Source organism: Physeter macrocephalus, chromosome 14, assembly GCF_002837175.3.
Source record: "Physeter macrocephalus isolate SW-GA chromosome 14, ASM283717v5, whole genome shotgun sequence".
Lineage (NCBI taxonomy): Eukaryota > Metazoa > Chordata > Mammalia > Artiodactyla > Physeteridae > Physeter > Physeter macrocephalus.
In genome coordinates, this window is record NC_041227.1 from 83,174,755 (window position 1) to 83,201,253 (window position 26,499).

Genomic DNA, 26,499 nt, shown 5'->3' on the forward strand with positions numbered 1-26,499 from the left:
TTTAGAAACAGCCTTCACACACAGACACACACAGACACAGACACAGACACAGACACACACACACACACACACACACACACACTTTGACCCCTACATAAATGGGAGCAGAGTAGATAATACACTGTTCTATATCTTGCTTTTATTACTTAACATCTTAATACATCTTGACAATCATTTTCATGAGTCCATAAAGAGCTTCTTCATTCTTTTTATTGCTGTAATGTATTTCACTGTATGAATGTTCACAAATATTTTATACATTTTCCAAGTAATTCTGATCTGCACCCCTAAGAAATGCTTAGGTGATCTGTCTCTGAGCTCTCCTCCCAACTCAGACATCCTAAGTAAATAAAGCTATAAATGGAATGGAGAGGCAAAAGGAAAGATCTTAGCTCAAGGTCATCCAAATTTTTTTCCATCAGTGGCCTACATGATGAGAAATCTATAGAGTACAGTGTTGTTTTCGGGTTGTTTTATTTTCATTTTCAGCCATGATAGTCCTGAGTTCAACACGTACATTCAATGTCACTCAAATATAAGTCAAATCATTTGTCCGTGTTTCCCTTTTATCATAACCAATCCTTCATGATGTTCCAGTTTTCTCATGTGATTTTAGTGAAGTTTAATTTGAATTATCTTAACAATAAATTAAAGTTAGTTACTATCAGCCCACCACAGGTGCTAACAAAACATCAGCAAAACTAGAGATTAGCCCTTACTGGGATACAAATTTATTGGTCAAAGCGGGCCCTACCTCTGGTGACAAGAACTGCAGCTTGGAGCCCACTACCACCTCCTTCCTCAAAACTTACCCATGAGACACACCACAACAGTTCAGACCTTTGTTTAACCAGCGCTCTTTCTTTCCTCAAACATCTTACATGGAAGCCAAATGGATAAAATACACAAAGAAGAAATACTCTGATTCAGAGAGAACAGGGAACCTAAACCTGTCTTTTCAGTGCCCTCCCCATTCCCGTCCTGCCTCCGACCCTCACTCCAGCCCTGGCTCACCAAGACACCTCCACAGAACACCTGACAGTTTGAAAACAACTGAAGTAAAAGAATCGGTTTAAAGTGGAGGCTGAAGGGGAAGGGAAAACCTTAAATGCCGGTTTCCAATTTTAAGCTCAGTTCATAGCTCCAAAACTCATTAACTCACAGTTACATGCTTGACTCACGGACTATAAAAATTCTGTGAAATGTTTAAGAAACCTGGTCAAGGTTTTATGTGCAACAACCTCGCATCATAAACATATATAATTGTATTCTAGGATGAAAATAATATACTAAAACCAGATGTCATTGTTGTCAGTGACGAGCACACACTTTATCTGAATTTTGGAGATAAACTCAGAACTAGCCTCCAACGTTTTGCAAACAGGTAATAAAATACAGTAAAATGAAATCAGTCTATTTAAATTTCTCTTTGAATCTTCCCATATTAACATAATAAAGACACACATACTCACACACAAATTTACTCAACAGGAAACTTATCTTGCAAAACAATATTTCAAATGCAATTCTAAAGAAAAAAAAAACACCAAAAAAACAAAAAAAAACAAATCCTTTCTCCCCAGGAACTCCTGGCTTTTGGCCTACAATCTCTGCGTAATCAAAATGTACTTGGATAGGTTTTCAAGGTGGCCTAAGCTGTCTTGGAAAAAGAGCTAAAAATATACTTCGCTGTGGAAGGACTACAGGCGCCTCTTTAGATGAGCAAGAATGACTCCACCAAGGGTCACAACAGAGGTGAAGTCCACATTTCACCAAAGCAGGAAAAGGACACAATTCAATTTTCTTTTAAATGATCAAATAAGACTTTTCGATACAAAAGTATGGCATAGGGGAATGGCCTCTATGACACTGCAGGTGCCAAACACTGGATACTAAACTGAGGCAAATCGGGTCTCACTAATTCTCACAAAGCAGTTCAGCTCTAGTCCAACTCCAAAAGCCCAGGAGGCAGAGGGAGGCCAAGGACCACCCCGTGGGATGTCCCAACCACCTAAGAGTCTCTGGGTTGGCGAAGGTTTGGAAAAAGCCCATCTGAGCCTATCTCGGGGTTCAGCCTCCAGGAGAGGAGACAGAGGCTAGAACCATCCAAGTGAATTCTGTAATTTGTATGAGATCAGAGTGGTGCTAAACTGGAATAGAATTTCTCCTGTAAAATAATCTAAAGCATTCTTCCCTTTGCGGGGCGGGGAGGAGCTACTCTGGGGGAATGTCATTAACAAGGTGTTTTATTTGTGGCCTCTTTTGACATAATGACATCTCACTTAGAGGACAGATAAAGGGGAGCTAAAGAAAAAGACATTTTAGACTACCCTACCCCCGATAAAGTATGACAGTGAAAGGAACACATTAATATGGGCATAATCATTTGATTAACCTAAGAATACAGACATTCAATAAATAGTTCTTCAGTGAAAACAACAACACTACTCTATCCCTACCTAAGGTGAGGAAGGAGAAGTTTCCAAAGACGGCAGCAGCAGGCAGAAGGCAGCAGGCAGCAGGCACATGACTGAGAACCCTGGGGCACCGCGGCACTGTACTGACCTAATTCTCTAAATTGAGCAATATTCACTCCAGCTATAAGAATGAATATATTTCAAAGTGAAAGTGGACAACTATTGGGACCCCCCTAGCGGTCCAGTGGTTGGGACTTCGCCTTCCAGTGCGGGGGGTGCGGGTCTGATCCCTGGCCGGGGAGCTGGGATCCCGCATGCCTCGCAGGCAAAAAACCAAAGCATGAAACAGAGGCAATACTGCAACAAATTCAATAAAGACTTTAAAAAAAAAAAAAAAAAAAGGACAACTATTTACCAACCCTCTCCTCCATCAACACAAACAAAGAACAGGGTATTGAGATCAGAAAATTTTTAACTTTGGATGCTTGGGATTAATAGACATGACAATACCTAAGGAGAACAACAACAAGTCTCCATCTATTGAGCCTCTGCTACATTCCCGGCAGTGTACTGAGAGCATGGTGTGCACAAGCTCACCTAAACCACTAGTTCCACTATTACCCCTAAGTAAGGCGTTGGAGAGGCTAAGTAACTTCTACAAGGTAATTTTCTTAGCTCAGAGCTATCTTAAAGATGTTTTGCTGCCTCCCCTTTGACCTGCTAAGAGAGACTGCTAAAGGTTAGGAAGCAAAATAAAACAAGGCTAATGAACAGACTCTACTTCTAAGGTATATACCAAAATAAAGTAGAAAAAAAAGCAACTGACATAAAAGGTACTGAATTCTATACAAAAATAATAATAATAAACAAAACCATCAGAGACCTGTGAGGGCAGGGACCATCTCTTCTTTGCACACATGGCCTCCCCAGCACCTAACAGTTCTTAGCTCTCAACACACCCATTCCAACAGCAGGTTCTAGCCTTCCTTCCACGCCCTGCCCCCACGCCTCCCATGCTTCTCCATCTTGACTACCCCATCCTCATCTCTTGCTGCAAGAAACTCCTAATTGGACTTCCCACGTCAATACTTTCTCCACTCAAAAAGCCAAATGTTTTTTAAACCATAAATAGAACACGTCACTCTTCTGCTCAAGACTCCTCAGGATCTGCCACGCACTTCAAACAGAATCTGAACTCCTCGCTGTGGCCCAGGAGCTCCCACCCGCCCCCCCAACTGCTCAGGAGGCCACAAGGAGCTTCCTTCCAGCTCCCTCACCCATGGCCAGGCCCTTCCTTGACTCAGGCCTTTGTCCTTCTTTACTCTCTGCCTGGAATGCTCTTCCTGGCTCACCCTTGGGGCCGAGGACTCCTCAAAATTAGGTCTCAGCTCAAATGCCATCTTCTCAGAAGGGCCTTTCCCAGCCACCCTCCAGTTATCCTTTTTGTTCTTCTATAGATTAATCATAATCTGAAATGCACTCGTTTGTTTTACTTATACTGTCTTCCCCCACTAGAATATAAACTCCCTGTTTGATTCCCTACTATATTTGTTGGACAAAAGAAACAAGAAGTGCAGAACTTATTTGAAGGAAAGTTTGAAAATCTACTGAAGAACATAAAAGTCTGTTTGAACAAAAGGATAGGAAGTACACAAAGGTGTCAATTTTCCTAAAATTAACCTATGAATTCAGTATTGCCAATCACTATTCAGTATTCCCCATAAAAATCTCAGCAAGATTTCTTTTTGAACCTCACAGAATGATTCTAAAGTTCATCCAGAAGAATACATAGACCAGAACTGCCAAAGTCTGAAAAAAAAAAAAAAAAAAAAAGAGTAATGAACAGATGACTAACCCTACCAGTATTAAAATTATAAAACAACAGTAATTTAAAGGATATGATAACATATATCAAGAAAACATAACAGATTAGAAACAGTTCTAAACATATTTAGTAAATTGATAAAAGGTGCAAATCTGGTAACTGGGGCAAAGGCTGGATTATTCACCAAATGGTGCTGACACAACTGGTTACTTCAGGGGAAAAAAACATACACACCTCTATCCCCCCAAAATATATGTCTACCTCATGTCCTATACTAGAAATGAATTCCAGATGGACCCCAAAAATTAGAAGTTTAAAAAAAGGAAAAGAGGGCTTCCCTGGTGGCGCAGTGGTTGAGAGTCCGCCTGCCGATGCAGGGGACACGGGTTCGTGCCCCGGTCCCGGAAGATCCCACATGCCGCGGAGCGGCTGGGCCCGTGAGCCATGGCCGCCGAGCCTGCGCGTCTGGAGCCTGTGCTCCGCAACGGGAGAGGCCACGGCAGTGAGAGGTCCGCGTACTGAAGAAAAAAAAAAAAAAAAAAAGACTTATTTGTTTTAAAAATACAATCAAGGGACTTCCCTGGGGGCACAGTGGTTAAGAATCCGCCTGCCAATGCAGGGGACACGGGTTCGAGCCCTGGTCCAGGAAGATCCCATATGCCGCAGAGCAACTAAGCCCATGCACCACAACTACTGAGCCTGCGCTCTTGAGTCTGCAAGCCACAACTACTGAACCCGCGTGCCACAACTACTGAAGCCCATGTGCCTAGAGCCCATGCTCCGCAACGAGAAGCCACCGCGATGAAAAGCCAGCGCACTGCAACGAAGAGTAGCCCCTGCTCTCAGCAGCTAGAGAAAGCCTGCATACAGCAACAAAGACCCAACACAGCCAAAAAAAACAAAACAAAACAAAAAAAAAACCAATCAAGTCTCTCACTCATGTGCCTCTCAGTTCTCCATCCTACAGCAAGCAACAAGGAATACCAGTTTCTTAGGTTTTGTTTCAGAAATATTCTGATATAAAAGCAAATATGTACACATTATTTTTCCTCTTTAAAACAAGCAGTAGCATACTATACTTAATATTCCTCACTTTGCTTTTTCAGTTTAATAGATGGATATTTTAAATTTTAGACTAAGGAAGGTCTAAGCAGAGCATGAAACTCAGAAGCCATATACAGACCAATAATGAAAACAGCTAACATTTAGAATTTTTACTTACCGTGTTCCAGCCACTATGCTAAATGTTATTTACATTATCTCCATTTCCATTCTACAAATAAGGAAATTAAGGCTTAGAGAGGTTAAGTAAACTGCCCAAGGTCACATAGCCAGCACAGTCCCAGTTGGATATATGACTATGTAATACTACAAAAGAACAGCTGGGGGGTAGGGGGATGTGCACATACGTAAAAAGTGAATACCCTAATATGTAAACAGCTCTTCAAATCAATCTGAAAAGCACCAATAATACCATCAAAAAATAACCAAAGAACAAAAGCAGATAATTTCTAAAAGAAATACAACTCCCTTCATTAAAAAATGTTCAGCGGCAGTAGTGATTGATAAAGGCCAATTAGAATAACTTTTTTCTTCCACTTTTTTTTTTTAATTAATTTATTTTTTGGCTGTATTGGGTCTTCGTTGCTGTGCGTGCGCTTTCTCTAGTTGCGGCGATCGGGGGCTACTCTTCGTTGCGGTACGCGGTCTTCTCATTGCAGTGACTTCTCTTGTTGCAGAGCACAGGCTCTAGGAGCTCGGGCTTCAGTAGTTGTGGCTGACGGGCTCCAGAGCGCAGGCTCAGTAGTTGTGGCGCAGGGGCTTAGTTGCTCCCCGGCATGTGGGATCCTCCTGGTCCAGGGATCAAACACATGTCCCCTGCACTGGGAGGCAGATTCTTAACCACTGTGCCACCAGGGAAGTCCCTTTTTCCACTTCTTAAATTGGCAAAATGCGTTAATGTGTAATAGCCAGTGCTGGCCAGGGTCTGCGGCATACCCGTACACTGTGACAATATCCATCCAAATCTACACTATTCATATATCTGCAACACTACTTTAGAAATCTATGCTACAAAGCTGCTTGCATAAATATACAAAATAAATACACACACACACACACACACACACAAATAATTCACTACAGCTTTGTTTTTCTGACAAAACACTACTGGCCGGAAACTGATTAAACAAATTATAGTGTTTTCTTTTTATAAGTGGAATACTATGTAACTGTTAATGATAGAAGTAGCTCTAAAAATACCCACACGGAACAGCAGTATACACAAGAACAGCATATCATGGTCCCATAATACAGAAAATTACATACACACAGGAAAAAAGAAAAAAAAAAACCTGAACGAATATACAACACTTAGCAAATTACATCTAGGAAGTGGTGCTTTCAATTTCTTTATATACTTCCATATTGTACTTCCGTAAAATAATGTATTACTTATAATAAATAAAAGACAAGTAAAGATTTCAAAATAACATATCCCCTTCGCTCATTAAAATGGTTTTGTGTAAATACAGAGTAACTTCTTCCACCCCTCCCCTCCTGCTCAGTTTATGCCCTCCCCCCTTCGCTCCCTCCCGTCCCATCCCATTCTCTCACACTCACACACAAACACACACACACACTCAGTTAATGGACTACACACTCCCTACTTCTAGTATATTTACACTGTGTATATTTTAGGCTGTAACTCCTAGAAAGCACAAGTTTTGATTTTATTCCCAATACTTAAAAGTTATTGTTATTCAAAACTGAATTAAAAGAACTTAATCAAAAGTAATACAAAGTTAAATGTCTTTGAACAGGAGTTCAAAGGCATGATGATTACTACTTAAAACAGTTCAAAATTATACAAATCCCTGCGCTATTGCCAAGGGAAATGAACTGCCGAAAACAGATAACTCTGATGCTAAACTGTGTATGACAACAAAAATGTCAAGAAAAGAGCCTATCAGTTAAATAAAGGAAGGGGGGGGGGGGAGAGGCAATCTGTAACCATAAAGGTTATGGCCCTCCTAACAACTTAGTCAAATTTCCTAAAAAAATGTAACCTCAATTTATTCTGGTTTAATTTCAGTTTGTGTGTAACGAAGAAAAAACAAAACAAAACAGAAAAACACTCCAAACTTTATTCCTCAAATAGAAACTGCCGGCGGGGGGCAGGGATCAAAATAATTTGGTAATCTTAACTTTTCTCTTCCTTTGTTCTTGACTAATCTACTCAAAAATTTAATTTTTGATATAAAACTAATCAAGTACTATTCTTTCAAAGGGATCCCTTCAAAGGGATTTTATAATAATCCTATAAACCAACTATTCCTAAATTCACATTTTTTCCCTAGCACTGAACTCCAAAGTTCCCTGCATATATAAATTAACACATTTTTGTTCTAATATTACCTGGAAATACAAATAATCTGAGATGAACTGATTCTGCGCTTACTTTCTCTTTCTCCCAAAAATCCCAGGAAACTGAGAGAAATACTTTTTTAAAGAAATGCTTTACTAATTCACTGATAAAAGACATTTTATCTCACTGACACTGGTGAATTTCTACCTGTTTTTTTATTTCCAAAGCTACTCACCATCAAGTTCCCACATGTGTATCCGTAGGCTTCCACAGCTGCACCAAGTAACTCCAGCAGCTGGGCTGCTTTTCATGCATTCAACAAATTTCTACGACACCATTCCTGGGGACAGAGTGTTATTCTGGGAGTGGGGGCAGGGGAAGGATCAAAAAATAACTGAGACACAGACGTGCCCACAACGGGCTTATGGTCTAGTGGGGACTAAGCGTGCATGCACGTAAATAACTATGACGTTATAGCAGAGGCGTAAGTGAGGCATTAAGAATTTCCAGACCATAAAACACTTTTCTTCAGAGAAGAGGGAGGAGGAGGGAGACTGACTTCCTGGATGAAGTGATACGTGCTCAAAACCCCTCAAAAAATAGGCAGTATGTAGGTGCGGTAGAGTTTGGAAAAGTAAGGTAGGGAAATAGCATTCCAGAAAAGTGCACAGAATGAGAAAAAACCCTTCTTAATGCAACACAAAAGAGGCATATTATTTAACAGCCCAAGTGGAATAAAAAAACATGCTATGGGACTTCCCTGGTGGCACAGTGGTTAAGAATCAGCCTGCCAATGCAGGGGACGTGGTCTCGAGCCCTGGTCCAGGAAGATCCCACGCGCCGCAGAGCAGCTAAGCCCGTGCGCCACAACTACTGAGCCTGCGCTCTAGAGCCCGCGAGCCACAACTACTGAGCCCGCTAGCCTAGAGCCTGTGCTCCGCAACAAGAGAAGCCATCGCAATGAGAAGCCTGTGCACCGCAATGAAGAGTAGCCCCCGCGCGTGGCAACTACAGAAAGCCCACACGCAGCAACGAAGACCCAACGCAGCCAAATATAAATTTAAAAATAAATAAAATTTATTAAAAAACACACATGCCATGCTTCAGTATTCATGTGAGGACATTAGTTTAAAAAGAATACTACGCCTTTTCCTTTAAAATAAATTTTATGGCATGAGTACCTATCGAAAACTAACATTATATATGAGCTTTTCAACATGGCATTAAAAAGATAGTTCATGTTTACACTATTTATCTAAGCTTTCATATAACAATTGAAGTTTCTCACACTTTAAAAGAAAAAAAAAAATCCAGAAGTTTGAGAGTAAGTGAAGCAAGCAATAACTAATATATAAAATAATTTAACCTATCTATTTGTATCTCAGAGGTACCTAACCATTGGCATAATAAAATTTCCATCATTGTAACACTTAAATTCCATGAAACATCACTAGGTCCAGATAACCTTAAAGACATTTCTGTTTAAGCAGACAATCATCATAGCAGATTAAAAATGAAACATAATTCCCGGTGATCATGTTACTAATGTAGATCAATACCAATTTTTTTCAAGCTATATTTTCACTGCAGAAATGTAAAGTTAGGGAAGTACCTAAACCCAACATCTAAGCGGAGTGACTGATCGCTCACTCCCCACCCGCCCCAGTTTTTGTTTTAAGTAGCAGTCAATCATCACACTGACTCGCCCCACGGATGATACGGTGTCCCAGAAGGAGCTACCCTGGAAGGCAGAAGACTGTATTCTGCTACTGGCCAACAGTAACAATTTAGGCCAGACCCCTTCAATTCAGTGACCCTCAGTTTATTCACCAGTAAAACAAGTAAGACTAGATAATCTACATGACTCTACATTCTGTAACTCTATAAATTATGAGCATTTTATTTTAACCAATTCAGACTTGTCTTTGAGATTATTATTAAATAAAAGTAACAGCAGCACACATGGAAGAATCAAACTGAAGAGCTCCCCAGGAACATTCTCATGGCTTTGTATGGTCTCATTTTCACAGGCAAAGAGGAGCCCCACCCCCCCCAAAAAATGTTGTATCTGAAAACAATCCAAGTAACATCCAAGTAATATTTTGACCACACGAGCTTACAAGCTTCTGGGGTAGAAAAAAATGGTAGAACAGTAAAAATGTTCATGGAAAACCACCATCACAATAATACCAAAATAAAAAACAGATGCTCTACATACAGTTATTGCTACATGACAGAAGCTTTCATAGCTTTTCAATGCTTCTAAGGAGTCCTGATAGAAAACCAATGTTTTCTTTCTTTTTTTTCTTTTCCTTAGGGGTATCTAACACAAGATTTGATACTCTTTATTAAATTGCTATTTATTAAGATAGAATTCTCAAACTCTTTTGAGCAGCAATACTGGCATGGCTTCAAACCAGGTGCACTGAGAAACTCAAAGAAATGTGAGACCTTTGCTCTTCAGAGATCCTCACAATTTAGTTGCGGGAAAACAGGCCATAAATACCAGGGAAATTAAACAGCCATAAAATAAAAAGACTAAATCAATAATACAATTAAAGGGACAGGGCAGCATGACAGGAGACGCCAAGTCACCCCGAGCTGGACTGATCAGGAGAAGAAGCTGGGCTTGAAGTCAGAGGAGGCTGGAATGGGCAGCTCTAGACCCACCTGTCAAGGAGTATGAGGCTGTGGGGATGCCTGGTTCCCAGGAGGAAACATAATAATAATATTCTATCTAAATGGACTTTTGCAACATTAAACCCGAAAAGGACAAAGTATCAATCTACAGACTGAGTTCTCTGTGCATGTAACTGATCTGGTCAATTTTATACTTTTATAGAATGCAGTAACATGCCGTAAACATAAGGCATGCCACACTGGTTGAACAAGTGAATGAACTACACACCAACAGATAAGTCCAAACATAATAAATTCTGACAACCTTTGTACCGTATTCCAGTAAAATCCAGTCTCTGAAGTAAATGAACACAAGGAAGTAACTAAGTATTTGAGATCTCTACCATTCTCAGACATCAGTTAAGAATTTGAAATTGCAATTAAGACAGGTCACAAAATACAGTTAAAACTGAACAACAAAACAAACACAAAAAAACCTGAGTAACAAATAGCCTGACATTTACCTACATCAATCCCTGGCATATTGAAAGGCCTCTGCTTTTCTCCTGCAGATAACAATGGCAAGACAACCTCTCACTTCACAAAATTTACCAAAAAAAAAAAACAAAACAAAAAGCTTAAAAATAACTTGATTAATCCAAATATGCTTGGCCTTGGAACAAATTTTACTCAAATTCAAAGAAAGATAGTTAATTTTGAGCATTCTGTGCTTTTTAAAAAAATTATGTGGGCAGGGCAAATTCTTAAGTTTTACTATATGATTAAATCCAACAAGACACCCAGTTAAAAATATTTATTCCTGGGCTTCCCTGGTGGCACGGTGGTTAAGAATCGGCCTGCCAATGCAGGCGACACGGGTTCGAGCCCTGGTCCAGGAAAATCCCACATGCTGCGGAGCAACTAAGCCCGTGCGCCACAACTACTGAGCCTGCACTCTAGAGCCCGCGAGCCACAGATACTGAGCCCATGAGCCACAACTACTGAAGCCCGTGCACCTGGAGCCCATGCTCCACAAGAGAAGCCCACGCACCGCAACTAGAGAAATCCCGTGCGCAGCAACAGACCCAATCAATGCAGCCAAAAATAAATAAATAAATAAATAAATTTACTTTTAAAAAATTTATTCCTCATAGGTCATGGAGAGAATCACAGCTATATAAATATGTCACAGCAGGTTAGCAGGTGTATTTGGTAAGCTGTAATGTGAACACATTTCCCTAATTAGAATACAATGTTTATTCGTTCAATAAACATTTGCAGTGTCAATATCCTAGGCAGTGCCTTCAAGATAAAGTCAGAGAAGGGCCCATCCCGCCCTCAATAGGAGATAAAACAGGTACGTACCTAAACACAAGGTAGAAAGTGTAAATGCCATGAGAGGAGATGTGCAGCTAAAAGCATTTCAGGAGAGAAGAGGGAGCTGTTACTCTGGCACAGAAATATAACCTTTACGATCTCTGTAACGCAATTTCATAACAGCTTTTTTAGGCTCACAACAGCAACCTAGGAGACCAGATGTTTTCCTGCTATCATAGATGAGGAAACAAGCAGAAAAAGACTCATCATGTTCCAAAATGACACAGTTAAGGGAGGAAATCAGGACTCTTTGTATTATATTTTCTCTGGGGTAGGAGTCCAACATATGGCAAGCCTTTTGTAAAAGGAAAGAGTATTTTGGTACTGCAAGTAATCACATCCTTATGTATGTATGTGCATATTATTTATATACATGTGTGTGTTAACCTTGATTTCCATTAACAGGTGTGCTTAAAGCAAGGCAAAGCGACTGTGTACTATAAATATTAAAATACATAAATAAACCTCCACTGGATTTTAACAGAATGAGAAAATAAAGACAACGTTTCTTTCTGCAACAACTTGCTTATTTCTTCTGTAATCTTCACCCATGTCTAAATAATATTCTAAAATTGGTCTGCTCCTGAGACCGGGCAAGTTAGTTCTGCCAATAAATACCTTTATGAAAGGATACATCAGAACATTTTCAAAAACTATTAAAAATTAAATAATGCCATCAACTCTTCAGTTATCCAAGAGAGAGTCACATGTGACCTATCAGCCGCAGTTATTGATCACGACATGTTGAACGAATGAATGAATATTCGTAGGCATTTTAAAATCCCAGGCCTGCTGCTCTTCACGCAACGTTCCGCCTCCAGTCACCGCCTCACCAAGGTGCACGCAAGGAATGTAAATTTAAGTACAATTAGGATATACTTAGGGAAGCAAATCTGATGCAGGTGAAAACGCTAATCCCAAAGATTAGAATCACCCACACCTCTACTCTCCAAGGGTAACTCTGGAGAAGCGGCACTGTAGCATGCAACATGGGTAAAAGAAAACTGACACTCTCGGAGCAAACACTTTTCACAAATATCACCTATTCCCACCCCCACCTTTAATACACGACTATACCTAATCCGGCTAATTCGAAGAATTCAGTCTCCTCGCCACTAAGACCGGCTTCTCAATTACAGTTTCTCGAATCTTTCCTCCCCCCAAAAGAGAATTCACATTAAACAGCAACGATAAAAAAGGCAGAAGGTACCGGGTTCCGATCTCCACCGTCTCCCCCGCCCTCCCTTCGCCATTACACCCCAAGTGGTTTGGTCGCAAAGGTGAACTAGTTTGCTCCTCAGGCACTTGTCCACCGCTGTCACCCGCCCTGACCCCTTGCACACTCCCGGGCAGCCACTAACTCCACCCCGGAGGAAGAACAGGCCGCCACCTGCGCCGGCCCCACCCGCGGCCCTGGCCCGCGCCCGCCTCGGGCCCCGCAGCCCGCTCCCCGCAGGACACCCTGGGCGCCCCGGCCCGGCCGCAGCCCATTCTTCCTCCAAACTCCATGAGCCTCCCCCGCTCTCCCGGCCCCGCTCCCCGCCGCGCCCGGCTCGCCCCGGCCGCCGAGGGCAAGAGGCCGGCGGCTGGGCGGGTCCCGAGCCGCCGGGCCCACGACGCCCCTCGCCGGCCGGAAAGCCTCCCCTGCGGCCGGTGCCCCGGAGCCCTCGGCGGCCCCGGGCTAGCGGGGGCCCGGAGGCCGGACTGCGGGCGCCGGGCCTACTCACCGGGAGCCGACGAAGCGCGGCGGCCGACGCGGCCCCGGGCCTGAGGGGCAGGACGCGGCCCCGCGCGCGGCCCTGCCCGGGCCCTGGTCGGCGCGGCGAGCCGGGCGCTCACTCCAGTCGCCGCCGCCGCTGCTGCTTCGCCACCTCGGCCGCCATCTTGATTCAACCCCTCTCCTCCGCCCCCCCACCCCCCGGCCCGGCGGCCGCGGCTGAGGCTGCTCCGGCTCCTCCTCCTTCCGGAGGCTGGGAGGCCGACTCCCTCCGCTGGCCGAACTCCCCGACCCTCTCGTCTAGATTTCTAAATGTCTTCCATTCAAACTGTCGTTGTCCCTCTGCTCGCCCAGATGATATCCGGCTCCTCCTCCTTCCGGAGGCTGGGAGGCCGACTCCCTCAGCTGGCCGAACTTCCCGGCCCCCTGGCGTACCCCCTCGGCCCGGCGGCGGACCCAGGGCGCTCCCATCGCGCCCGGGGCTCCCCGCGGGCGTGGGAAAGGGAAGGACGCGAGGCCGCGCCCCGGGCCTGAGAGCCCGGGCTGAGGGCGGGAGGGAAGCGGGGGCCCGGGGGCGCGCGGCCACCCGCGCAGCTGCTTCCCGGGCTCAGGCTGCATTCGCAGCGGGCCTGCCAGAAAGGCCGCGCAAGGCCGACCCGCCCGTGAAGCCGGCCCTCCCTCCGGCCCCTCCGAGGAGCCCGGGCCCCCGCGCCCGCCAAGTGCGCTCTCGGCCTCACGCTCCCAGGGAACTGACCGGACGGGCCTCGCCACCGCATACTTTTCCTTTAGAGAAGCCGCCACTCCACATCCCAGAATTAGGGAGGAGAAACAAAGTCGGTGTTCACCCGGATAATTACGAGAAAGTCCAGGTTTTAAGAAATGAGTGATAAAATGGTGACGTAAAGACAGGAGGAACTCGCACTGAAGATGTTGAGGGTTCTTTTCAGACGCTTCTCCTTAAGTACTGTGTGGACGGCAAGGGGGCCGGCTCAGCCCTGAAACCGAGCGGGCACGAGAGCTCGTAAAGGCCGCGTAAAGTAGCGGCAGCCCGTGAAGAGGGGCTGGGAGGCGTCCGTGTCAGAGCACACAGCCCGACGCTTAAAGCCTCCGGCCGTTGGAGCAGGGTAACCGGACGGATTTCCACTCGGAACGCGGTTTCCGCGAGCGCTGGTCTCCCGCCGGAGCTGGCCCGGAGGCCGCCTCCCCTCCTGCGCAGGCGCAGTGCCTCCTCAGGGCATGGAGGTGGTGGGTCTGCTGCTGTGTGTGGCTGCGGCCGTCCTGGCACTGGGCTTCCTCTGGGTTTGGGACTCCTGGGAGCGAATGAAGAGTTCGGAGCAGGCTGGCCTGCCGGGAGGCGGAAGCCGGACTCTGTTGGTGACCGCGCACCCCGACGATGAAGCCATGTTCTTTGCTCCCACCGTTCTAGGCTTGGCCCGCCTGCGGCACCAGGTGTCCCTGCTCTGCTTCTCCGCAGGTAGGAAGCTGTAGGCGGGGCGCGGGGAGCTGGGGCTGGGAAGGCATTTAGGCGCCAACCTGTCTCAGTCGACTTCTGCCCGGAGGGGTCTCTGTCGTAGGGAGCCAGGTGAATACACTGGAGGTCCCTTCAACGGGCGCTTCACCGAGAATCGGTGGCCCCAGCCTGAGGGCTGTAGGGCCGGCTTCCCAGGTGCGTTGGGAGGCGTGGGCGGCGTGCGAGCTCCGCTCTCCGCTAGCTGGATCCGGGAGCTCACATTCGCTTCCATTCAGTACCTACATCCGCGTTGGGAACTGCGACTGTAATCAGTATCCTGTGGAACCTTTTCATTTCCAGGAGGGCCAAGAATAACGACCAAACAGAATGTGGGCTGTGTCATGCCTGATCAACCCTTCAGTCCACTTTGTGCTAGAAAGATGCATGTATCAAATTGAAGAGAGAGATCATTAGACTAGAAAATAATCTTATAGGTCATTTTAGAGTTCAACTCCACCCAGCTTTCACTGGGGCCTTTCAAAGAATTAAGTCCTTCTTTACCATACAGAAAAGATGGAATGAGAAAACAGAAATTGACCATGATACTGGGTTATGGTGGTAATTGCACAGCTGTAGAAATGAAATAATTGAAGTGTACATATATAATGGGTGAATTTTATGGTATGTAAAAATCATACCTCAATTAAGCTGTTTTTAACAAATGCCCAGTGACCTCCTTTCCCATTTGGTTGTTTCGTACCAGATCTTTTTCTATACAGATTTTTCTCAATAAGCACATTTTATAAGATTTTATATTTTTCACCGAATATTACCTTTTCATTAATTTCTCAAATACTTATTAAAGATTTCTGTGCACTACTCACTATTAAAATGGCCAGAATCTGGAACACTGACAACACCAAATGCTGGTGAGGATGTGGAGCCAAGGTACTCTCATTCATTGTTGGTGGGAACGCAAAATGGTTCAGCCACTTTGTAAGGCAGTTAGTTTGGTAGTCTCTTACAAACCTAAACATACCCTTACCAAACTATCCAGTAATAGCCCTCCTTGGTATTTACCCAGAGGAACTGAAAACATGTTCACACAAAAACCTGCACACAGATGTTTATAGAAGCTTTATTCATAATTGACAAAACTTGGAAGCAACCGAGATGTCCTTCAGTAGGTGAGTGGATAAATAAACTGTGGTCCATATAGACAATGGAATATTAGAGGCAAAAAGAAATGAGCAAAAAAATAAATTTAAAAAGTTTTAAAAAAAAGAAATGAGCTATCAAGCCATGAAAAGGAAGAATTTTAAATGCGTATTACTAAGTGATAGAAGCCAATCTGAAAAGGCTTTGTACTGTGTGATTCCAACTATGTGACAATCTGGAAAAGGCAAAACTATGGAGACAGTAAAAAGATCAGTGGGGATCGGGGGTTGGGATGAGAGGAAGGATGTATACACAGAGCAGAGAGGATTCTTAGGGCAGTGAAAACACTCTGTATGGTATCATATAATGATGGATGCGTGTCATTATTCAGTTGTCCAAACCCATAGAATGTACAAGACCAGGAGTGAACCCTGATGTAAACCATGGACTTTGGGTGATTATTATTTGTCAGTGTAGGTTCATTGATTGTAACAAGTGTACCATCTGGTGGGAGATGCTGATAATGGGGGAGGCTGTACGTGTGTGAGGGCAGGGAGTATATGGAAACTCTCTGTACCTTCCCCTCAATTTTGCTGTGAACCTAAAACTGCTCTTTAAAAAAAAGTCTTCATTAAAAAAACGTTTTTAATTAAAAAAGTCTATCTGCCAGGACTTATTCTCTGCCCTAGGAATAAAACTGAAATCTAGCTAGGTGAGGACCATGTCCTTCTGAAACTTATATTTTAAATATTTACCTATGTTAATAAGAACTAGATATATAGCCTTTTAAATGGTTTCATACAGATAAACCTTAATTTAGTCAGTCATCCCTTACTATACATATATTTAGGGTTTTTTTCCCCCCAGGTTATCTCTTACAAATAATCTCTTTATGTATAATATTTCTTGATTTGACTAACATTTTTTTCCTTCAAAATCTTTTGTTGCCAGTAAGATTAAACCATTTTTCATAAATACTGAGAATTTCAATCTAAGCACTTTTCTTCTCAGTTTGTGCTCTTAAGGATATTAACTGCAAATATATGCAAGTAATGGCCTCATTTTTTTGTTTGCTTTTAATTTTATTTATGTTTCATATTACAACTATGGGAAGCAAATTATAAGCAAAATTTGTTACAAGATGCCTGGATTTTATTTACAAAGTATTATAGGTACACAGGATTCTTTAATAAATTTCTCCTTATTTTTTAGTAGGTTGGGACCAGAAATCAAAATTTTTTAAAATAAAAAATATAAGACCGCGCCTTTGACACATGCTAAAGCTCAGTGTCTTCGTTGTTGTCTCTCATTATTTTCTCTGAATTCAACTTTCTGTTTAAATTGTTTTCTCGTGTAATTTTTTAAATTACTTTTAAAATCCCCAACTCATTTAAAAAATGTACGGACTAAACATTACCCACCTTCCTGATTTATTCTAACCTGAAAAACAGGAAGTTAATAACTTGTGATATAACATAATGAAAGCTGTAATTGACAGAGAAAAGACTGTGGACTCAAAATGGGGAAAAGCATCAACTCTCGTTTCAGGGAGTTGGATTAAGGAAACTTCTCCAAAGAGCTTTTCTTTTGAGCTGGTCTTTAAAAATAGGACTTAAGTATACAGGAAATGGGGCAAGCCATTGAGGGCAATAATAAAAGCATAAGTAAGTCTTGGACTCATTTGAATAACTCATTCTAGCTACATCTCCAGTTTTAAGGGGTAGGGAGAAGCAGGAAAAAATGTATTTTGTTATTAGTGGCTCATTTAATCCTCTCAGCAATCCTATGATAGGCATTACACGCATATATAATTTATTTTTTCCCATTTTTTAACTGTGGAAACTGAACCACAAAGAAGTTAGGTAACTTGACCAAAGTGAACAGCTAGAACACAGAGGAGCCAGGACCCAGTGGCTCTTTCCTGTTCTAAACCACTGCACCCACACACATTGCCTTGCTGCTGTATCAGTTAAGGAAGTAACCATTTTGATTCCCAGTGTATGTTCCACGAAATACCAGTTCCTCAAGCTGTTATTAAAAAAGAAAATGTTAATACCTTGACCTTACAAGTTTAGCGAAATTAACCAGATGTGCTATCCCCCCTTTAGAGGTGCACGGTCCTTACTAGACTATCAACATCTTGGAGAAGTCTTGCTATAAAAAAATTCCTATTTAATTTTGTTTAGTCCAGCATTTCTCCAATTTATGTAACCACTGAAGTACCTATTAATATACACATGAGAGGAAGCCACAGTAGGTAGTAGGGTGTTGTAGAATGCATGTGCTGGAGAATTAACACAGCCAGTTCAGTGTTGTAGCAAGCTCATACTGGTGGCATATGGAGAACTGTTTGGGGGGAAAGACTGGAGTCGGGGAAACCAGTTCAGCCCATCTTTTCCCCTCCTGACTGCACTGCCACCTCTCATATGTCAGAGCTCCGTGTATTTCTGATCTGTATACTGTCCCTTCAGTCAGTTTGACATCCCTGTGCCAATATTATGCTGTAGCTTTTACAACACTGTATCTGGTAGGGCCAGCCCTCTGATCTGTTGTTCCTCGGGGTGTGTTTGCCATTTTTGACCTTTTCTTCTTCCAAACACTTTATTTTTTTTTTATAGATTTATTTTTATTTATTTATTTTTGGCTGCATTGGGTCTTCATTTGCTCCGCGCGGGCTTTCTCTAGTTGCGGTGGGTGGGCTTCTCGTTGCGGTGGCTTCTCTTGTTGCGGAGCACGTGCTCAAGGCGCTCGGGCTTCAGTAGTTGTGGCACGCGGCCTCAGTAGCTGTGGTGCATGGGCTGAGTTTCTCTGCAGTATGTGCGATCTTCCCCGACCAGGGATCAAACCTGTGTCCCCTACATTGGCAGGAGAATTCTTAACCACTGTGCCATCAGGGAAGTCCCCAAATACATTTTAGAACTAGTTTGGGCATGCTCAAGGAAAAACCTTGCTGGCGTTTTTATTGGAATTTCACTGACTCTGTTGATCAATATTGGGAAAAATCGACAAGTTTACAATTTGAAGTCTTTCTGTCTATGATTTTATGGTACGTCTCCTCATTTATATTGGCCTTTTTTAATGTCCTTTAGTAGATTTATAATAAAGGCCTTACATATATATTGAGATGATTAGTAATTTTGTCCATTAGTCTGTTTCTCATATTCAGAGCTTCTTTTGCAAATATTACAGTCTCTTGTTACTTCCTCGTAGTTTGACGTTCTTTTTATTTCTTTAAATATATTAAACACATATCTACTTCTAATAATTCCAATTTCTGCAGTCTTTGTGTCTGGCTCTGCTCTTTGAGTAACTCATTCTGAGTGACTTATTTCCCTGTGTGTTTTGTGATTTTTTTTTTAATTGTAAGCACATGTTTCATGGAACCATACTTGTGATAATATTCTGGCTCTGCTCTTTGAGTAAACTCATTCTGAGTGACTTATTTCCCTGTGTGTTTGGTGATTTTTTTTTTAATTGTAAGCACATGTTTCATGGAACCATACTTGTGATAATATTTTGATGTTTATGTTTGCTTCAGCCAGGCAGCAAAGGGAACTACCCATCTTAGATCACTCTAAATTAAAATTTTAGACGGAGACTTTTCAGGCAATAGAGGTAGTGTAGATTCAGGGCCCAAACTCAAGTACATCAGTTGCCTGATGGTGTGTAACAAATTATCTCGAAGCTTAGTGGCTTAAAACAATCATAACACTTATCTCTCATGGTTTCAGACAGAGAGCAGTTGTCTCTACCCCATGATGGTTAGTACCCTCAGCTGGAATACCCAAAGGCTGGAGACTGGAATCACCTGACTTAGCTAGAGATGTGGGCCAGAACATCCACATACGGTCAATCCATGTAGCCTGGGCTTCCTCACAGCCTGGTCACTGGGTTCCTGGGCAAGTATGCGAGAGGGCCTGCCCTCGGGGGAGCTGCGTTGCCTGCTGTGGCCTAGCCTTGGAAAGCACGTAGTATCACTTTGACTGCATTGTGTGTCAAGGCCGTCACAAGTCACATCCAGGTTCAAAGAGAGAAATACTACCTCTTGATAGGAAGCAGCAAGGTTCTAGAAGTGCATGGGGACTAGAATTATTGCAGTGGCTATATTTGGAAACTACAGTGTGCCACACCAAGTGAAGGCAAGTGTGTCGTTGACAGTTCTCAGGGGGTGACATTTTTCTTATTTTCCCTTCCACTAGAAACAAGTCTAAGACACAGAAGTAGCCCCACCATCTCTGTTTCGGGTGTTTTTTCCCCTAGTTCACCCACTGTAGGTATTGCCTTCTGAGAGTCCTATCTTTGTGTGGAGGTTTCCTTATTCGTGCCCAAGTTTTATCTCCTGCCCCGACTTCAGGCCACCAGCTGACCTGGTTTCAGCTCCACCCTACCTATCTGGATTTCTGCTTACCTACTGTTGTAGGTTTGTGTTACCTCCTTGGCATGTGGGATCTTCCCAGACCAGGGCTCGAACCTGTGTCCCCTGCATTGGCAGGTGGATTCCTAACCACTGTGCCACCAGGGAAGTCCCTCACTATTGCTTTTTTTTTTTTTTTTTTAATGCATATCTTTTTTTTTTCAAGTCCTTTGCCCATTTTTATTTTATTATTTTTTTAACTTCTTTATTGGAGTATAATTGCTTTACAATGGTATGTTAGTTTCTGCTTTATAACAAAGTGAATCAGTTATATATATACATACGTTCCCATATCTCTTCCCTCTTGCATCTCCCTCCCTCCCACCCTCCCTATCCTACCCCTCTAGGTGGTCACAAAGCACCGAGCTGATCTTCCTGTGCTATTGCATCCTTTTTGATAGTGTTGACATATATTTAACTTCCATATATAAGTCAAAATTACTTTATTCATTTTTGGACCGGGGCACGAACCCGTGTCCCCTGCATCGGCAGGCGGACTCGCAAGCACTGCGCCACCAGGGAAGCCCACTATTGCTTTTTAATCATGAATAATTATTCAAAATTTTCCTTATTGAGATAAATTTAGATCCAGGCTCAAAAGTGTTAGTCTCATCTATTTTACTCTTTTCTTTCTGACCCAATACATTTGGGACTTCTAAAAATATATGATCTTAAGATTGACTGCATCTTATTAAGAATGGGATAAATTAGTAATATTTAAAATATGAATTATGGGAACTTCCCTGGTGGTCCAGTGGTTAGGACTCTGCACTTCCACTGCAGGGGGCACAGGTTTGATCCCTGGTTAGGGAACTAAGATCCTGGCTGGGGAACTAAGATTTTTTTGCTGCGTGGCACAGCCAAAAAAATAAAATAAACAAGATAAATATGAATTATGTTTAAGAGAGTGATAGAAACTTCAGAACAGGACTCAAAGGTTACATATCTCTGGCCCTATTTTGTAAAAAAAATATATATATATCTGTGTATATATATCTCGAAAATATCGAAAGCTGGGCAAGAAAGCCAGAGGACTAAAAGGATAGAAAAAAAGAATGTTATCAAAATGTTTATGACATGGCCCGCACATGGAGGGTACTCGCCAATATGCCACCAACCCAGGCCCTGCCCCCTTTCCCTCCTCTTTCCTATTTCTTTCCGAGAGTCCCCACTGGCGCCCCGCGCGGTCACAAACCCTTGGCCGAGTCTAGGAGAGTCTTGGTATTCAGTGACCAAATGGGTGAGTGGCTCTAGAGCCCCCATGCCCGTTCACTCGGCTTAGACAGGATTTATCAGTCTGTCTTCAGCTCGAAAGAGAGATCCTCGCAAATCCAGTCTCTTGGGCCCCTCTCCTCTTGCTGCTTCCATCTTTCAAATTGCTCATCAGCGGGGCGTGATCCTTCCCGTGTGTGTGTGTGTGTATACACACACACACATACGCACATCGTGATTTCTCCACCTGGGCTCTGTGGACACCTTCTAATGGAAGGTGGCCCAGCTCTTTGGGTTTCAGCTCCTGGGGAACAGGGTTCGGACTTGAGTGATATTGCCTCCTCTTACCTCTCCAGCCTAGGGTTGGTAGTTACTTCCTCCATCACTACACTCTAGGTCTCTCACTCTTCCCTGTTTGGCCCTCAATTCCTCCATCAGCTACGTTTCAAATTCTTTTTATTAAATTCTTACCGATGTAAATATTTGATATGGTTTCTGTTTTCCTGGGTAGACCCTAAGTGGTACAGAACCTAAACTCCCCCATTTTATAGTTGAGAAAGTGTGGACCTTTTTTTCTTCCCAATACATTTTAGAATTAGCTTAGTCATGTTCAAGGAAAACCCTTGCTAGCATTCCTGAAACCCAGGAACTTAAGGAATCTCTTCAGGTTCACAAAGTTAGTGGAAGGCCAGGTATTGGGTCCACGATGCCTTGATTCTCAAACCACTTCTCATTCTAACAAATTAAAACTTCCAGGGTAGGAAAATGCGTAACTAGAGGAGTGGGAGAGGGGCTTTTAAAAAAAAAATCTATACGGTTTTGTTTCTTTGTGTTTTTAACCATGTAAGTCTTTTTACCTATTTAGAATAAATAAATGAATTTTTAAGGTAAAACAAAAGTCTACCTTTATACATTGTGCTGTGTAAATGTGAGTCTTTTACAAAGTGAATTTAATTTCTATTAAATGTCATTATGTTTGCTCGTTATTACTAAGTATTAGTTATCTCTCACACACACACACACACACACACACACAAAATGTAGTTCTATATAAATAAATCTACATTAATCCCATTTGTTTTCTGCCTTCTAGAATAATGATCTCCAAGCTTTTTTTTTGGTCACATTTTCCTATTGGTAAAAGCTTTTGAGCATATACTCCCATTATATGTACATTTATTTATAATTATATTAAGTAGCTGGACCACTGAATTAATGTGTACAGTCTAAAACAATGAAAGTTGACATTTATAAAGGACAAGGTAAACAAATTAGGAGGAGAAGTTCCAAAACCTTTCCTCCATCCCAGCAGATGGTCCTGTGCACCCCACATGCACCCAGGGGACACTGTTCTAGAGAATGCCAGTCAGGAGCTGCTGGAGGGTCCCAGACACTTACTCCACTGAAGTACCTACATGTTCACCAGACTGAATGAAAATGTTGAAAATGCTCTCTGACTTCAACTCCCTAACTTGTTCTAAGTTCCTCAGTTCAAACACAAAGCAATAAAACCAGCTCCAAAAACACCTTGGCCTCACTTCTAAGCTGTTTCTCACAACTGTAACCATTGTCTGACATGCTCGGCCTCTGAGGTTAGGAATCCCGTCACTTGTGTACGTTAGACTATTTACTCATCACCAAAGATAAGTAACCTTGAGATAAAATGGGAGAGGGGAACCTAAAATATAATGACCATCACAAAAATGGACAATTTCTATCTGACTCAAAAATTTGTGATGAGAACAGTACAAAATTAAGCTATTTTCTGGAGTCTTTCAGGGGTTAGTCCTTTTATCAGATACAATGTAATGACTGTCTCCTATCTGGGTTCAAACAGTTCAAAACTAGCCCTAGCGTAACCCCTGCCAAAGTTGAAAGGTTTCACTTGGGAGTTTCTTTCTGAGTTTTCTGCAACAGTAAGCAGAGCCACTCTCTGCTCAGGGCCTCTGGAGTGCCTGCAGTGTGCTGACACCAGGATGATACAGAGTTGAATGAGACCGTGGCTTTTCAGGTCAATGACATTTAGGAATTAGTAATCAGATCACGGAGGAAAGTTCATACTTCTGAGCAGAATACTGGAAATGACTGCTTGCCAGGGAAAATAGCAGAAGGCTTCCCAGAGGGAATGGCATTTGATCTGGATGACGAGGAAGAATTATAATTCAGGAAGAAAGGAGAGGAGGAGGGGGAAGGTAAAGGTAAAGCAGTGAAGGAAAGAGAAGACAAACACTGAGCTCCTAACTAGGTAGATGTGTCTTATCATATAATCCTTAGGAAAGCCTTTGGAGACGGCCATCATCCCCACTGCACAGGTACAGAAACCGTGGCTCAAGAAAGTTAAGTAACTAGCACAAAGCACACATGCAGTTATCTGCTGGAGAGTTGAATTAAGGGGGCCAGTAGCTAGACAATTGCTCATAAGGGTAATTTAAGTGGTACCAAAACGTCACTGTATGTTATTTGTAAGGATACAGAGCAGTTACTTAACAGAACTATTCTTGGGAAGTATAGTGTATGTGTTGGGAAAATAAAGAATTCGTAAGCTATTTGGGGTGCTGATGTGGTCCAGATCCCCAGAGACATGCTGGGGTAGCTGGTTACTAAACTCTGAAGGAGGCTATTTTCCTGTAACACTCAGGAGTAGCAGCCTCTTTGAATAAGTGCTTAACAGGTATTTGAAGACTGTCAATTTAAAGGGGACCAAACGACATATACCAGGACAAAACTATAATTCAAGAAGATACATGCACCCCTATGTTCATAGCAGCACTGTTCACAATAGCCAAGATGGAAACAACCTAAATGTCCATCGACAGATGAATGGATAAAGACAGTGTGGTTTATATATACAACGGAATACTACTCAGCCATAAAAAAGAACGAAATAATGCCATTTGCAGCAACATGGATGCAGCTAGAGATTATCATACTAAGTGAAGTCAGAAAGAGAAAGACAAATACCATATGATATCACTTATACGTGGAATCTAAAATATGGCACAAATGCCTCTATCTACAAAACAGAAACAGACTCACAAACATAGAGAACAGACTTGTGGTTGCCAAGGGGAAGGGGGTGGGGGAGGGATGGACTGGGAGTTTGGGATTAGCAGATGCAAACTAGTATACATAGGATGGATAAACAACAAGGTACTACTGTATAGCACAGGGAACTGTATTCAATATCCTGTGATAAACCTTAATAGAAAAGAATATTTTAAAAAGAATGTATATATGTGTATAACTGAGTCACTTTGCTCTACAGCAGAAATTAACACAACATTGTAAATCAACTATACTTTAATTTTAAAAATAAATAAGATTAAATAATAAGGGGCCCAAACTAATAGTGTGTCCAGATACCTGACTTGTTCTGAGTGGTTATAGAAGGGTCAGTCCTAAATCTGTTTAAACTGCAAAGCAGGTGCTCAAAGCCTGTAGCTTGGGGCTGAAAGGTACATAGGCAGGCAGGCAGACGGACAGACACAGGGAGAGACACAGAGATGGGGAAGAATTCGAAGGTGATTCTAAAGACTGTTTCTCACAGGAGTGTCTGATAGTAACCCTAGCGTTGCGTTTTCTTCAACTTTTTATCACCACCACAAAATTTTCAGGTAGCTGAAATCCTATAGGGAACAAGATGAGATAAGAATGAGTGAACCGATAGATCTCCACTGATAAAGAAGTCGACAACTGTGTATTTGTTATCCTCAGGAAATTACTACAATCAAGGGGAGACTCGTAAGAAGGAACTTTTGCAGAGCTGTGATGTTTTGGGGATTCCACCCTCCAACGTAATGATTATTGACAACAGGTAAACTTATCTTTTAACATGTGGAAATTCATTGACAGTAAAAATGCAGTGGTACACTCAAAAGACACAAACATAATGTGGGTGGATAAGAACATCTTACTTGAGAAGTCTACAGAAAATAGTTTCACGTTTGTTTTTAAGTGACTGTAATGCAAGTGAATTTTTTCAACTTCTCTTCAGAGTTTGTCTTAAGATAGCTGCTTCTCTTGAATCTTTAAAAAAAAATTATTATAAAAAATTTCAGAGACTTCCCTGGCGGTCCAGTGGTTAAGACTCTGCGCTTCCATTGCAGGGGCCACGGGTTCGATCCCTGGTCAGGGAACTAAGATCCCGTATGCCACAGCCAAAAAAAAAAAGTCAAAAGTGTAAAGAACAGTATTACGAACCCCACATGCCTGTAATCTGAGACCAGTGATTGTCAAGCCTTTGCCGTACGTACTTCATCTAACCCCACATAACATCTGTTGTGTGTGAAGTTGTGGTTTTTTTGCAGTTATAACTTAGCTGTTATATATATTTTTTAAATTTTTATTGGAGTAGAGTTGATTTACTCTGTTGTGTTAGTTTCAGGTGTACAGCAAAGTGACTCAGTTATACATATACATGTATCCACTCTTGTTTAGATTATTTTCCCGTATAGGCCATTACAGAGTATTGAGTAGACTTCCCGTGCTCTACAGTAGGTCCTTATTAGTTATCTGTTTTATATATAGTAGTGTGTATGTGTCAATCCCTGTCTCTCAATTTATCCCTCCTGTGTGTGAAGTATTTTAAAGAAAACCCAACCATCAGGTTATTCTATCCCTACTTACTTCGGGATACATCTCTTAAGAAGATAGACTTTTTTTTCATGTAGCCACAATGTCATTATTATCCATCTAACAAAATTAATAGTAACAGCAATTCCTTGGTTTCTCCAACACCCAGTCCATTTTGAGCTACTCCAAATAGCTCAAAAATTAATGTCTTGGGCTTCCCTGGTGTCGCAGTGGTTGAGAGTCCGCCTGCCGATGCAGGGGAACCGGGTTCGCGCCCCGGTCCGGGAGGATCCCACATGCCGCGGAGCGGCTGGGCCCGTGAGCCGTGGCCACTGGGCCTGCGCGTCCGGAGCCTGTGCTCCGCAACGGGA

At 42.5% G+C, this 26,499-nt stretch overlaps 2 protein-coding genes, 1 long non-coding RNA gene and 1 other non-coding gene across 4 annotated transcripts in view; 2 read left to right on the plus strand and 2 right to left on the minus strand.

Annotated features, from left to right (window-relative positions):
• Positions 1-14,164, minus strand: part of NCOR1 (nuclear receptor corepressor 1) — a 163,875-nt gene extending 149,711 nt beyond the window's left edge. Inside the window, exon 1 of the mRNA XM_024127921.3 lies at positions 14,077-14,164. The gene's annotated coding sequence lies outside the window, so the exon portion shown is untranslated. The remainder of the gene's footprint in view (positions 1-14,076) is intronic.
• A 380-nt stretch (positions 14,165-14,544) lies between these two features.
• Positions 14,545-26,499, plus strand: part of PIGL (phosphatidylinositol glycan anchor biosynthesis class L) — a 32,387-nt gene continuing 20,432 nt past the window's right edge. Inside the window, exons 1-2 of the mRNA XM_028499867.2 lie at positions 14,545-14,796; positions 25,271-25,370. Coding sequence (XP_028355668.1) covers positions 14,559-14,796; positions 25,271-25,370 — 338 coding nt within the window. The 5' untranslated portion in view covers positions 14,545-14,558. The remainder of the gene's footprint in view (positions 14,797-25,270; positions 25,371-26,499) is intronic.
• TRNAG-UCC (transfer RNA glycine (anticodon UCC)) lies at positions 21,085-21,157 on the plus strand. The gene has a single exon. It is a non-coding gene; the product is annotated as a tRNA-Gly (tRNA).
• Positions 24,877-26,499, minus strand: part of LOC114487783 (uncharacterized) — an 18,791-nt gene continuing 17,168 nt past the window's right edge. The window contains exon 3 of the long non-coding RNA XR_003683200.2: positions 24,877-25,182. This is a non-coding gene — a long non-coding RNA (uncharacterized lncRNA). The remainder of the gene's footprint in view (positions 25,183-26,499) is intronic.